The 15,205-nt window shown below is 42.7% G+C and overlaps 1 protein-coding gene across 1 annotated transcript; it reads right to left on the reverse strand.

Moving 5' to 3' along the window:
- Positions 1–10,761: 10,761 nt before the first annotated feature.
- Positions 10,762–13,107, reverse strand: LOC141812548 (receptor protein kinase-like protein ZAR1). The gene is made up of 2 exons (XM_074700544.1): positions 11,700–13,107; positions 10,762–11,628 (listed from the first exon to the last, which is right to left on the reverse strand). The coding sequence occupies exons 1-2, from the start codon at positions 13,036–13,038 to the stop codon at positions 11,033–11,035; spliced, it is 1,935 nt and encodes a 644-aa protein (XP_074556645.1). The 5' UTR covers positions 13,039–13,107; the 3' UTR covers positions 10,762–11,032.
- Between the last annotated feature and the right edge of the window lie 2,098 nt (positions 13,108–15,205).

Here is a 15,205-nt window from a genome sequence, read left to right on the forward strand (position 1 = left end):
TTGGTTGATGGCAGATTTCGATGCATATGCGAAGTTTATGAGTTGTCTCTCCGATTGTTCATGTGCTATTGTGCATACATTGGGCAAGAGTCGGCCACCAAATTGGTCTTTCAAGTTTCTCAATATGTGGACATTGCACAAGGATTTTGAAGCGGTTGTAAGAGACTTATGGATAACCCCGGCAATGAAGAATGCCCAATTTATACTCAAGACAAGGTTGCTTCGCTTGAAAGGTTGCTTAAGAAAGCTCAACAAGGAGAATTTCTGCCACATTTCAGAGTGTGCACGGAGAGCAAAGGAGGAGTTGGTGGCAGTTCGGCAGGGTATTCTTGATAGTGGTTCAACGCCTTTGGAGTATAGTTGTATTTGGAAGCGAGCCAATCTCTTGGTCGAGGCGGAAAGGCAATTTTATCAACAACGGGCCAAGAATGTCTATCTAAGGAGTGTGGACAAGTGTACCAAGTTCTTTCATGATGTTGTGAAGCAAAACAATAAGCGTAATGCTATTTTACACTCATAAAGCAAAATGGGGACCAAACGATGAGTATAGAGGAGGTTACGGAGGAATTCATGAATTATTTTCATGATTTGTTTGGACACGTTGGAGAGGGTAGCAGCTTGGGCAGTATGGACAGCATGGGTCAGACATTGATGAGGAGCCAAACTGAAGATCTTTGCAAGCTGATGGAGGTGGAAGAAATAAGGGCAGCCTTGCAAGACATTGGGAGTGGAAAAGCTTTGGGTCCGGATGGATATGGTTCGAAATTATTTCTCTCCACTTGGGATATTATTGGTAACAATTTAGTTGCAGTTGTGCAGGAATTTTTTCAAGGTGGCAAACTGCTCAAGCAATAGAATCCCTCCTTGATCTCGCTTGTGCCGAAGGGCGATCATGCGTAAGCGTTATAGATTATAGACGAATCTCATGTTGTAATATGGTCTATAAAATCATCTCAAAGATACTTGCGGGTGATTATCGATTATCTTGAAATTCTTATTAGACCCAGTACAAGTGGATTTCATTAAGGGACGGTCTATTGGCGACAACATCTACTTGACTTAAGAGTTGCTTCGTAAGTATGCAAGGAAGCGGGTTTCTCCTCGGTGCATGATTAAAGTAGATTTAAAGAAAGCATTTGATATGGTTAATTGGGAGTTTCTTCTTTTGGCACTTGTTGGTTTTGATTTTCCCCAATAATTTTGTAATTGGATCAAGGAATGCTTACTACAGTTTCTTACTCTATATCTTTGAATGACGAGGTGTATGGTTTCTTTAGTGGAAGGCGTGGACTTCAACAAGGGGATCTACTTTTTCCTTTATTATTGGCCTATGCATTGAGGTGTTGTTCCGAAAACTTAATGTCACCTCCACTTTGCCTACTTTCCATTTTCATCTGATGTGCAAGGAGGTAGGCCTTACACACCTTATATATACGGATAATCTTATGCTATTTTATCGTGCGGATGAGTCTTTTATGCAGCATTTGAGGGATTGCTTGGATTTCTTTGAGGAGGTATCGAGTTTAAGAGCAAATCCGTAAAAATCACAAATTTACATGGCTGGTGTGGATGCTACTATCAAGTATCAATTACTTCAAATAATTGGTTTTCAAGAAGGCTCTTTTCCCTTTAGGTACTTGGGTATTCCTATGGCGGCGGAGAAACTTCGAATTGCTAATTATGGGTCACTTTTGGATGCTATCACTAAAAGGATTAATGCGTGGCCTAAGCACATGTTATCTTATGCCGGTAGATTAGAATTGGTAGGCACGGTTCTTCAAGGTATGGAGTGTTTTTGGCTATCTATGCTATCAATTCCAAGTGGGGTAATTGAAAAGATTAAGGCTATTTGTCAAACTTTTGTGTGGTCTTCTAAGTGGCCTCCTATCTCTTGGTCCAAAATTTATCTATCAAAGAAAGATAGAGGCTATGGTCTTCGGGATCTCCACGCATAGAATGAAACTTTGTTAAGTAAGATATTTTGGGATATACAATCTAGGAAGAATTCTCTAAGGGTGAATTGGGTGCATCATTATTATATTAGGAATGCAATTTTTTGGACATGGAATGTCAAGCCTTCGGATTCTCCTCTAATCAAAAGGCTTATTGGAATTCGGGACAAGATTTTTCAAGGCTCGAATAGTGTGGGAAGGGCTAATATGGCTATGATAAATTGGTTTGTTGGTGAGAAAAAAAGGGTTTCTAATGCTTATCATTTTTTCATGCCAAATAGTTTGGTGGTAGCTTGGAGTCCGATGGTGCGGAGGCCGGAAGTTATGCTTAAACATCAGTTTATCTTGTGGATGTTAGCACATCGGCACTTGAGGACTAAAGATCGAATGGAGTATGAGCCCAACAAATTATGTGAGTTATGCCGGCATCATAATGAAATCAATCATCACTTGTTTTTTGAATGTCCCAAGATTTGTGAATTATAGTATAAGGTTAAACAATGGCTTGGTATTGGGCACAATTTCATTATGCCGGCATCATAATGAGATGCTTGGGAGATACTACAAGAATGGGAGAAGGAAAACGAAGGCTTGTTATCTTGGTATCTCAAGCTTAATCTATTATATATGGGAGGCATGCAATAGGCAACGACATCATGGCATTGCTCTAGATTTTGATTGGATTTTTCGTAAGATCCAGATTCATGTTTATAGGTTCGTTGACCTCAAGCCAATATGATGTGTGGGCTGCTGGTTGAGAAGTGGAGCCATTGGCTTTCTCGGTTGGATTTGAAGTTCATATGAGATGGTGTGAGGCTGCTGTTGCTGCTAGGCACGGGATGGCATGGCTACTTTGTGGCTTAGGCGGTGTTTTGAAGGTTGCTGTTGCTGCTCCTGCTGGTAACGTTGGAGGAGGCTGCTGCCGATAGGAGCAATTCAAGCATGCGGTGTTTGACGGATGCTGCTACTGCTCCTGCTGGTGACGTTGGAGGATGCTGCTGCTGATGTGGGCAATTCCAGCAAGTGTGGTTGGGTTTATGTGCTATATTTTTGGATGTAATGCGTTGTAATCCATGTAGATAAGCATGCTTGTAACTTCAATGTGTAATGCGGTATGGTTTGCATGTGGTGTTTTGGATTGCATGCGGTATGGTTTGCTGAGGGTATGTTGTGAGTTCTGATGTTGTTAGGGGTTTGATTTGTGGTTGTGTTGTTTGGTATATTTTGGTTCAGATGGTGGCTTGAGTATGTGCCTCATGGCTTGTGGCTGCGTGGGCTATGATTGTGTCATCTGTTTGTACACATGAGGGGTTTAACCTCTCTTTTATCTATATATGAATCATTTTCCGGCTTTGGTGATCCAAGCGACTATCGCATACTTATAATATGGCCAGTGTATTTGTTGACCCAAGAAGCTTCGTCAATGTGTTGTACAAGGATGTTTTTGATCGGATGCAAATTAACCAGCAGGAGTTGCACCTTATGTCCACAGCTCTATTTAGGTTTTTCCAAATATGAGATGTAACCGTTGGGACAAATCAATTTACCTTTGTCATTGGGAGAAGATCCTCTCCAACAAACAAGACGCACCCTCTTTGTAGTGGTGGATGCCCCCTCTTTCTATAATATCATATTGGAAAGATTAACCTCAGTTCTTTCCTCACCGTAGTCTCCACTAAAACAAAGGCAACTCTTCTCCACTAAAACAATCTCTCTGCTTTTTTTTCTTTCTCTCTCGTGTTTCCGCGAGCTTCATCGTTCAGTCCATCACTGATTTGACCGTCGGAGGGGTCGTGTCAGCAACACCAATCTCCAACTGATGCACTTTGACTCATAGGCCACTGATGGATGATCGAAGTTTTTGCCTCAAAGGCAAAGGGAGAGGAGGAGCACGAGCAGACAAAAAAGGACACTATTGTAGAATTAGACATAGTGATAGAAGGGGGTGAATATCACTTGTTTAAAACTTATTTTTTCCTTTTAACAAAACAAAATCAAAGATATACAATCGGTTACTTGATTCATAGTCCAATGACTACTATTGCAAAGCCCACGATCCCTTAGACTATTTCTAATTGTGCACTCTACTAAAATCCTTCTCTCCAAAAACTTTCAGAGAAGAAGAGAAGGCACACAAGAAATGAAAAAGATAGTAACAAGCTACTATTCGCTTTAAAATGAATGTAAGTACAAAAAGTGTTGGGATCGTCCCGATGCAATATGCGTGTTTATATATTTCGCAAACGTGTGCAGCGGAAATAAACAAATAATTAACAGTAATTATCACAACACACGCATGCATAGACAGGAAATAACATAGTACAAGACATGATAGAAAATTAAAATTTTACAGAATAACAAATTATTCAACACGTACTTTATTGATGACGTTGAGCGAAGTTGACATCAATCGAGCAGTCCTTGTCGGAGTCCCACCTCTATTGGTGATCTACGCCAAGCTATCATTTGGACGGCTTCTGAAGTCACGAGTCGTGACATCATCTTCGGTACTAGTCGATGATCGATAACGATCGATTTGAGAGAAAAATCTTATTCCAGAAAACACGCAACAACGTTTGTCACGATCATTTTTTGAGATTTTTTAACTATCGTCGAAAATCATATTCCCGATGTAGTTTTTGATAGTCAACCTTTGACTGTCAATTTAAGACAAACGATCAAAAACTTTTTCCGATAACAATGGAATTGTTATCCGAAAGCTTCACAAGTTTTCGATGGCCAACCCCAACTTTCAATTGTTAACTGACTTTCGACAGTAAATCCCAACCGTAGGCCTATCAGCTTCACAAGCTACAGCGTCACAAGCCTACTCTAGCGGCTTCACAAGCCAATTCAAGGTTTGGGCCAACTCGCGCTCGGGATGGCGATGCCTTAAGCCAGCAGCCCAGTAACTCGTGATCGGGAGGCAAAGAGGAAACCAGAAAGGTTTGGCACACACATAATTAGGAGATGGAGGATCATGATCGCAAGCAGTGAACAGGGTCGTCTCAAGCTCGGGTTTTTGGCTTTCTTCAGTGATGGTGAGCAATCTCTACGATGATCAAAACAGCAGCAATAGAGATCCCACAACAATCATGACCTTCATGGTGGTGGAGGCGTCACGCTCGGGGAGAAGAAGGGTTGGCGACGCCCGCGAGGACCAAGGGTTGGTGGTGCTCATGAACAGCGACACTATGCTCGTCGGACGGCGCGAATAGGGGCAGTTAGGGTTCGACTGTTATCCCTCTTATGTGGATGAAGAAGACCACTAGGGAACCCGTGATCCTTTGTCTCTCTCGCGCGATTCTTCTCCTCAACTCCAACGCCATCGGCGCTGAGGCCGGCGACACTTGCCCCTCTCCTCCTTGCAGCCGAGAAGCCAAGGATGGCATCGAAAAAAGCCTCCTTGCTTAAGACCGATCGCCGTGCTCACGGGAAAGAAGCCGAGCTTCGGCGCTGTGCGATTCGGGGAAAGGATGAACAAGGGTCGTACGTGTGTTTTACCGTGCGATTCGTTTTATAGGAGCTATAGTGCTTTTAAATCGGTTTGGATTTTTAGACTAAATCGGATCGGCGCATTGGCTAAACTGGAGGAAAGAATAACTCAGGTTGAATCGGGTTCAACCCATGTTCACTGTAGCAAATCAGGTTCCTTCTTAGTTCACTTGGCTCAGTAATCAAATGACATCCGATTTGATCCAAACTAGTTTTATTCAATTCGTCTTCACGAGATGAAGCTTCTTATCATATCCGTCCTACCAAAATCTCTTCCATCATGAACCAAATCAAGTTGGTTTAATTTTGATTCAAAACTGAATCGTTTGGTTCAATAACCAAACGACTTCTGATTTAAATGAAATCAATTTCGTTCATTTCATCTTCATAAGATGAATTCCATCCTTTTATCCTTTGTCTGGTCCAACTAGACTTTATTTCTCTCGATCTAAGAATCTAATTTTCAAACTCGTTTTAAGTCCTTCGGTGAACTTATAGTACATGTGACTCAATAGGTTCCAGATTATATTGGTCGTCCATAATTAATCATTAATTGTGAAATGATCATAAGTGACACTTAGTAGTACATCATGATCTCTAATTGATCAAAAAATCAACAATTGATTCCAGAACACTTCTAAACCCTTCAACAGCTACAATGAGACATGTCTCATTCCTTTCACCAATTTATACTCGCTTGGTTCAGGACATGGTCTATATGTATTAGTCCCACTAGGTTGACTACGTCACACCTAGCCCAAGCTGCTTTCTTATCCTATGAATTCAAGTTACTTGTACATGTGTCCAAGAGTACCATACTCTTAACATGTAATACTTTGACAAAAAGTTTTTAGTAACAATCCTAACAAGTGATCATAGGGTATATGTCTCTTTTTACAAAGAGAGGTGAATCCTCTATGGGCTATTCAAACACATTCGGATACTTTAACTTATACCCAATCATCTTGGGTCCACACCTCATTAGAGATGTCTACTTAAGATGTTAAAATATAAGCCTTCATGATCAAGGTGACTTGAATATCACAAGTCCAACGAAACTTGCACTTAAGCTGCATTGAGATCTTCATTGGCATATGTATAGAACTATATGAAGTCTAAAGGCAGGTCACTCCAATGAACTAGTTACCTTTAACTAACATCCATGTTTAACTCTCAACATTCACTGTCTTCAGCAGTGAGATTGGCTGCTTGGTAAACTAAAAAGTTTAAGACATGCTAGTCTTTATAGAATCGAAGAAGTCCGGGCTCATCACTTCCTCGATTAGGGATAATTTCAATACATTCATAATTGCACATGTAGAGACACTCACTAGTTGTGATCCAATCACAAATTCTCTCATGCTATGAATTATATTGCAGACATTTAGTTAATAAGTTTAGGATTCAATCAAACACATAAAAAAATGTGCACTCAGATAGTGAATTTCTATTTATCTAATAAATAGTCTAATCGTAAGATGATTGCATTAGGACACCTCTCAAATATAATAAAAAGAACATACCAACAACTTTAGATTAAAGTTTCATCGCGATTGTGGAAAGCCTCTCAGCGTCACAGCAACAATACTTGCACAAACTGAACAATACAGAAAGATAAGTCTATGAGAGAATTCGTTATTGATTCTCAAATCCCGAGACTTCTTTTATAAGTTTCATTTGGTCGACTAAACACCGTTCGATCGACTAAACCTATTAGGTGACTGCACCTTCTCTTTCCTTGTGTGCTCTAATCTGATCCGCTCAATTCCATGAAATGCATCTATTTGATCGACTGATCCCTGATCAGTCGACTGATCCACAAAGTTTCCTATACTATTCGATTCATTCGCATCCGATCTACGTTTCCATACTTGTTTAGTCGACTACCCTTTGATTTTGGATAATTTCATTTTTCTTGTAAAACAAAGTTAGCATAATCTCTCTATATATATATATATATAAACCTATAAGACAACATTAGAACAGTTTATATATACATGATTCATTTTGATAGTTAGACTGTCTAGTCTCGACTTAGAACTCCAAATTTGTTTTTTAGTCCGACCATTGCTTAAGTGTTTTGTCCCTCACTATCTTTTAAACTAATAGAAGTAACATTGTACTTCGGTTTACCAAAATCTGCTAATTTGATCATACTTTCTTGGAGTTCATTTCTCCAAAACTTCTCATTACCTAATTTTTACTCCTTTAGGATTTTTTCCTTGCTTGGAGTTTACTCCTCTAAAACTTCTTACTATCTAAAGTTCACTCTTTTAAGATTTTTCTCTTATTTGGAGTTCACTCCTCTAAAATTTCACACTATCTAAGGTTCACTTCTTTAGAATTTTTCTTCTTGTTAAGTATTCGATCAACCTTAACTTACTTGAACTTTTCCTTTGCTTAGATCAACCTTGATCTATCAGGATTTTCTCCTTACTAGTCATCCGATCAATCTTGACATGACTAAATTTTCTCACTTGATTAGGTCAACCTTGATCAGTTATAATTTCTTATTGATTTGGTCAACCTTGATCATATCCCATTAATATATTGACAAATAAACATTAAAACTTTACAAATCGATTGCATTAACAACCATCAATTTTGTAACTTCATATGGTAAGTAAAAGTAAAATAGCCATTGTCATTAAAAGTTTACTAGTAAGAATTTTCTAGTAACTCCGGCACTGAAGTTCTAGTAACTCCATCATTTATTGCACACTACCTTTTTTGGGTGATCATTTAACATAAATTAAGCTATGTCAAATTGATTTAACAGAAATTGACTATGTCAAATACTCTAAAAAAAACATATTTAGTATCCGATGAAAACTATGAGAAAAGAAGTTACCAAAATAAACAGTAAAAGAGTGATTTAAATAATTTAGAGAATGGAAGATCTAATTATTTGATGAATCTCATGTGTTATACAATCTATAACACAATTTGAGTTAACACAGTTAAACAACTTACTCAAAGCTTAAGCAGCTGTCATTCTTTTCCTGTAGTCTTTATTCAAAAGCCTTTTTCACAAAATCCTTAGCTTCTGCAGATACATTAGGCCATGGTGTATCGCTCCCAGCAGGCGGCGGCGAGCGGCCAGCAGCTGCTAGTCCCAGCCAGCCTTGGCCAGCGATTGCCAGCGCCAGCCCGCGCCTGCCAACACCGGCCCGCGCTAGCCAATGCCAATCCGCGCTAGTCAACGCTGGCCCACGCTGGCCAACACCAGCCAGCAGGCGCACGCCAACAGCGGCCAGCGGCGACCAGCCCCGATCGCCAACCGTGCGCGACTGACTCCTGCAGCGATCCGCGCGGCACAAACAACCCGAGGAAGGAAGGAAGGAAGGAAGAAGGGGAGGAAAGGAAAGCTTACCAAACACGAGGAGGAACAATCCGGCAAGATCCGACCGGCAACAGTAAGAAAGATGCGAGGAAGGAGGCGCAGGCAAGAGAGGAGGTGGCGGCAAGAAGCTGTTTGCGAGAAAAAGTTCGCGAGTAAGGGAAAATGGGATTCAGATCTAGGGTTAAGTAGAAATTTGGCGACGAACTTCGGGTTCGTTGTTGATTTGGCGACGAGCAGCACGTTCGTCGCCGATTTGGCGACGAATCCTAGATTCGTCGTAGATTTGGCGACGAATCTAGATTCGTCGCCAAATCTGTGACGAATTCATGGGATTCGTCGCCAAATCGACGGGTCATGGGATCGCGGCAGAACCAGCAACCGCACGGGGAAAGGAAAAATCATGAAATTTGATGACGAATTTGGAGTCGTCGCCAAATTCGTCATCAAATCTGCGACGAATTTGGATTTGTCGCCAAATCTATGATGAATCTCAGATTCGTCGCCAATTGACGACGAATTTGGCGACAAAACTTAGTTTATCGTAATTTTTGCAACTAAACTATATTCGTCGCAAATGTCATTGCAAACTGGCGACCAAAATAAATTTCGTTGTAAAATTTATCACAAATTTGTGACGAAAATTTTTCATCGTAAATTTTCATTGCTAATATTTTTTTTTTGTAGTGTTCTTTTTCACCATCTTTAGAGAATTTTTTTTTCAATCAAGGATATAAAATTTACAATTATGGTTAACATTACCTAAAGACATCTTCTCCACGTGAGCACCTTGAGTTTTTTTTTTTTTTTTACTTTGACACATGTTACGATTTATTCAAAACGTTGAGAGGAAGGTTGATATTGGCCTTGTTAGACGTGTTATTAGACATGTTGGTACTATTAGCTACCTTTGAATCCTACCCCGTGCTAATTTGAGTCGCACCTCTCAGGAAACTATCTTATGCACTAGGTGAAGTTTAGTGGATCTCGCAGGGCAGGCACAGCTCTACAAAATAGATTGAAATTTATACATGTAAATTTGAGAGGATTCAACATTTTTAACGCTTAAGCTGACGAGTCTAAGTTGTTCAACACACTAACACACTGGTATCATGAACTTCAATTATATTTTACTATAATTTTTTTTTAAAAAATAGATGTTTATACAATATTTTAATTAAATTAATTTACTAGTAAAAATTAAAAATTAAAAATTTACTTCAGCAAGAACCACTTTTTGAGGCATAAAAATTATAAAATAAATAATAAAATAAAGAGACTAATTAGGAGATTAGGGGGGATAAGAGTTAAGAGAATACAATTATTTGGATGAGAAATTATTGATATTTATAAGAAAATATCAAAATTTTAGTAAGTTTACCACTAAAGTAGCTATTGTTTAAATTAAAATGTGTTATGATCAATTAACACTAAAATAGTTGTGTTATACCCTGTTCGAGAACGAACCGTGCTTGCAAGTCTTTCTAGGCTTTAACTCCTACCGCAATTGGAGCTTTGCATGGCATAATCCAATTTTTGGCGAGTTGTGTCCAGCACAATACAGACCATGTGTAGACGTCCTAGCCCATTTGCCACCACTTTCTTCTAGTTTTAGGTTATACTTCAATCAATGAAACGCCAAATTATTTCAAAATTTCCCTAGACAGTTAACAAAATAGATACTAATTTATTTCATAGAGAAGTTATCTGAATAAACCCAAAAACACACAAACTGTTGAATTAGAATGGTTATCTCAAAATAACTACACTCGAGAAGGAGCATCTAATATATTGTCCCAGTACCACCATATTAGTGGTTGGAATCTATTGCATCAAAAATCACTAGCTATTAGACTGACAAACGCAGTTATAATGAATAAGGAATTGGACCATCAGACACCAAGGTGGGGCTAACGGTTATAAAGCATTCATGTCGCAACAAGGCACAGGCAAAATGTAAGGGAGGTGAGGGCAATAAAATGATTATGTGCCTTATTAAAACAGAATAAAACAGAGGGGGAATTCATTTCCTGGATAAATTCACGAGTTGTGATTTGGAGTCATCAGAAATGGGCAAGCATTGAAGCTAGTGATTTTCCTCCTCTCCCATCTACTAAAAACTTACCAAAAGACGCTAGTAATTGCAGTGAAGACTAGTGAATCATGTCACTCACATTGGTTGCCATCAGTTGATTCTGTCTGACAAATTTTCTCAGACCAACCATTTCGTTTCACGGCCGACAGTTCACTGAGATGAGCTGATTCGATCGAGGTTTTCAGCTACGGACCGCATCCTGGGCCGCAGCTCGGATTCGGCCTCAGTGCACCCAAGCGCGACATGGAACACGGCGAGCACCTCCCGCTTGGCGTGCACCTCGTGCAACAGCGACGGGTCCACCACCTCCGACAGAGGCCGCTCCTCCTTGAAAGCCTGCCGAACCCACCCTTCCAGCTCACCATCCGCCGGACGCCCCGTAACCACCTCCAGTGCCACCACACCGAAAGCGTACACATCTCCCTTCTGAGTCCATGTGGACGCGCCCGTCGAATCCCGCATCTCCGGGGGCGTGTATCCTACCGCCGCCCTGGGCGACGCCACATTTTTGGACGAATGGGTCAGCTTGTCCTGCGCGCCAGCCACGACGAGCCGAGCGAGGCCGAATCCAGAGATGTGCGGCCGCAAATCGTCGTCGAGGAGGATTTTTGACGATGCGATGCTTCCGTGGGCGTGCTTGCGGGGATTAAATTCGTGCAGATAAGCTAAGCCCCGAGCTGCCCCTTGGAGTATGCTGAGCCTCGCCGCCCAAGGAAGCGACGGCGCCGTCGGATTTAAGGGTCCACCTGTGTGTTAACTAAACATTCAGCGCCGTCGACGGGCAGATTATTTATCGTGCAGAGGGCAGTGAGGTTACCGTGCAGAGCTGCGTGGAGGGAGACATTGGGGATGTACTCATAGATGAGGAGGCGCTCGTCAGGAGCGTAGTAGTAAGCAAGGAGGCGAACCACGTTGGGATGCTTGGCCCGGGCAATGGCGATTGCCTCCGTCTCGAACGCCCGACGTCGCCTCCATTCATCACCCCCGCCGGAGCCATCACCATCGTCATTTTCACTGAGGCGGAGCACTGCGACGGCGGAGCCCTCACGCCCCACAACCACTTTGTACACGATCCCGCTCCGGCTCTTTCCTACCACGTACGCCGACGCCCGGAGTAGCTCCTCCAGCTCCAATCCGAACCCCTCGTCGACAGCAGCGTACACTTCAGACGCGTGCCCCTCGCGCCGTTCACCAGTCACCGAGCCGCCAGTGATAGTGGTGCTGAAACCAGGAGAGGAACTCTTTTCGTGACTAGACTCTTTGCCTGCCCCAGCGGAGCGACGCTTTCGGAGCTGCCACTGCAGGACAAACATCGAGATGAGGGCGATAAGGAGGACAACGGCGAGGATTGCGACAGTACCAACAGGACTTTTCCGCTTCTCCGATGCTACAGGACGTAAGGTTCCATCACTCGGGTTCATATTGAGGCTAGGATTGGGTTGGGGAATCTTAGGATCCTGCTTAGCGGCAGGACAAGGGTTCTTCAGCGGCAAACCGCAGAGGTCAGGGTTCCCGGAGAAGGCCGTGGGGCCCTGGCTCAAAAGAGGTGCGACCTGTGGGATTTCGCCGGAAAGGTTGTTCTGGCGGAGGTCGAGGCTCACATCTACCGGAATGTTGCCAAAAGCAAGTGGAATCGGTCCAGAGAGATGATTGTAGGAGAGATTTAACACACCTGAAAGATGTGGGAGGGCGGCAATGGACGGTGGAAGAGGCCCCGCGAGGAGGTTGGAGGAGAGGTCGAGGTGGGCAAGGGAGGTCAACTGGCCGATCTCGGTGGGGATAGCGCCGGAGAGGTTGTTTCGCGACAGGTCGAGATCAGTGAGCCCACGGAAGACGGCGAGCGCGGCAGGAAGGGGGCCAGAAAGGCGGTTACCAGGGAGGGACAGGGTCTGGAGTTCAGAGAGGAGAGAGAGTTCGGAAGGGAGGTACCCAGCGAGTTCCCGGTCAGGAAGGGCGATAGCGGAAACTCGGCCGAGGCTGCAGGTGACTCCGGTCCAGGAGCAGGGGCTGTCATCGAAGTCAAGCCAGGCGGCTAGGGCGCCAGTGGGATCGTCGGAGACGGCCGATTTAAGAGCGAGAAGGGCCAGGCCGTCGGTGGTCAACGCGGCAGCAGAGGAGGAGAGTACCAAGAAGATGAGTAACTCGGTCGTCGCCATGATTTCTCCAGGAGTCGACCAGTAGACTGCCGTTACCGCAGCAATGTGCTGCTAAACCAGCGCGCAAGGAGGTAAAGGAAGGGTTGTGAACAGCAGTACAAAGGATAAAATAACGAGAATAGACACGGAGCCAAAACTAATTAGTTAAGTGTGTAAAGGATAAGATGGTAATTATAAGAGGGGACTAGATTTTTGAAATGAGGAGTGGCCAGTGTGGGGCCGTCGTGTCTCCAGACTCCATGTGGGTCTTGTCGCTTTACTCTACTTGAAAGTTGTGCACGAATCCGATCAGTGGCTCCTTTCTTAATAAGCCGCTCTGGGAAAATATAAATTAAAATTGAGCTCGGCTGGCCTCACTGCTCAAACCTGCCACGTGCCAGTGACAAATTTCACAATTTTGTGGGATGTCTTTCGCCATAACGCCAAAGTAATTTGCTCCCCAGCTTTGTTTGCTCTGCTAAGCTAACAATGTCGGGATCCTCCCGATGCACACTAGCTGGATATAATAGAAAACGATCAATTTTCAAAGAACGTATCTTAAATTTGATTTTCTCCCACGCTAAATGAGAGAAAACTCCCTAAATCTAAACTTATCTTTGCATGCAGTCCCCACTCATGAATTTCTTTATATGCACTCTCTAAATTTTAAACATTCTCGTTCGTCGCCAATTTGGCGACGAACATGAAGTTCATCGCAGATTTGGCGATGAACGCGAAGTTCGTTGTAGATTTGGCGACGAACACAAAGTTCGTCGCCAAATCGACGATGAATTTGGCAACGAAAAAGTTTCGTCACCAAATTTCTACTTAACCCTAGATCTGCGAACCTCATTTTTCGTTTCTCGTGAACTTCACTTCTCGTCGCTGCCTCTTTCCTTACGTATTTCTCCCATCGCCGACCAGATCTTGCCAGATCCTTCCTCCTCGCGTGTTTGGTAAGCTTTCCTTTCCTCCCTTTCTCCTTCCTTCAGTTGTTTTCGCGGCCATTCGCGGCCATTCGCGGCCGGCGGGCTGGTGGGCCGGTGGTGCTGGCTGGTCGGGGCTGGCTGGCACTAGCAGGTGCTGGCAGGCTACGGCCAGCTAGCAGGTTGCTGGCCGGCGCTGTCAGGCTGTTGGTCGGCGCTGGCAGGTTGCTGGTCGCTGCGTTATCTTTTCAATATACTTCCTAACAACAGCGTAATCTTCTAGTATAAGTGGGAGATTATTGGGATGTATACTAGAATCCTAGCTATGTAAATATATATTTTGAAATGAGAATCACATTTAGTCAATATTGCATTTAGTTTGTATGCAAGTGTCCAATTAATCTATATTGTAGATGAACATGGTGTGCGGAGTCACACACAGAAGACCATGTTATCAGTCCCTTATAGATTATAAATAGTGTTCACAACCAAGATGGATTGGACACACCATCAGAGTGGTTGTAGTGTAATTTGGTCTTAGTCTGTTTTGACTATAGAATTACACTAGTACACTAAGTGTGTATTGAGCAGGATCATCTGAGGATTGTTCGATTTATACTGACTATATAATCGAACTAAATCTCTGTTACTATAGATGTACATACTCTTAATCCCGATATAATAACAAACACGTGTGCTTAGTATGTACTTCTTTAATTCATCAATGGGTGAGGTCTAGATCGATAGATCAAAAGGCCCGATGAGTTGGGAAGTAGTATTATGTACATGGTGTGTTGTTGATTATAGAAGGAATCTGTGTCCTATAATCTAAGTTGATGATGTCCCCTTGAGGAGCTCAAAAGGATTATCATGTAAACCCTACAGGTGGACCTTGTCCGCATGATAATGAGGTTGAGTGGTACTACTCTTGGATTAGATGTCGATTAAATACGAGTTGTCAGTAACTCATTTTAATTGACGGACATACGATATCTTAAACACAGGAAGATTAATGTACTGATAGTAAGAAGGAGCACATATTGTAATATGAGATTGGTGCGGTAGTTCGATAATAACACTTTAGTGGTATGAGTTATTATTGATGAACTAAGGTTGTGTGTTCGGGGTGAACACGGGAAGCCTTAGCTCATCGGAAGGCCAAAACCAATTCCTCCTCTAGATCCCTGTTGTAGCCTCTGGAATCCTCAAGTCCACCTTGGAAGAATTCGCGAAGAAACCAGGCATTCGAGCTCATGCAAGGA

Source organism: Curcuma longa, chromosome 19 (genome assembly GCF_044706935.1).
Source record: "Curcuma longa cultivar G26 ecotype Majalengka, Jawa Barat chromosome 19, ITB_CL_G26_1.1, whole genome shotgun sequence".
Taxonomy (NCBI): domain Eukaryota; kingdom Viridiplantae; phylum Streptophyta; class Magnoliopsida; order Zingiberales; family Zingiberaceae; genus Curcuma; species Curcuma longa.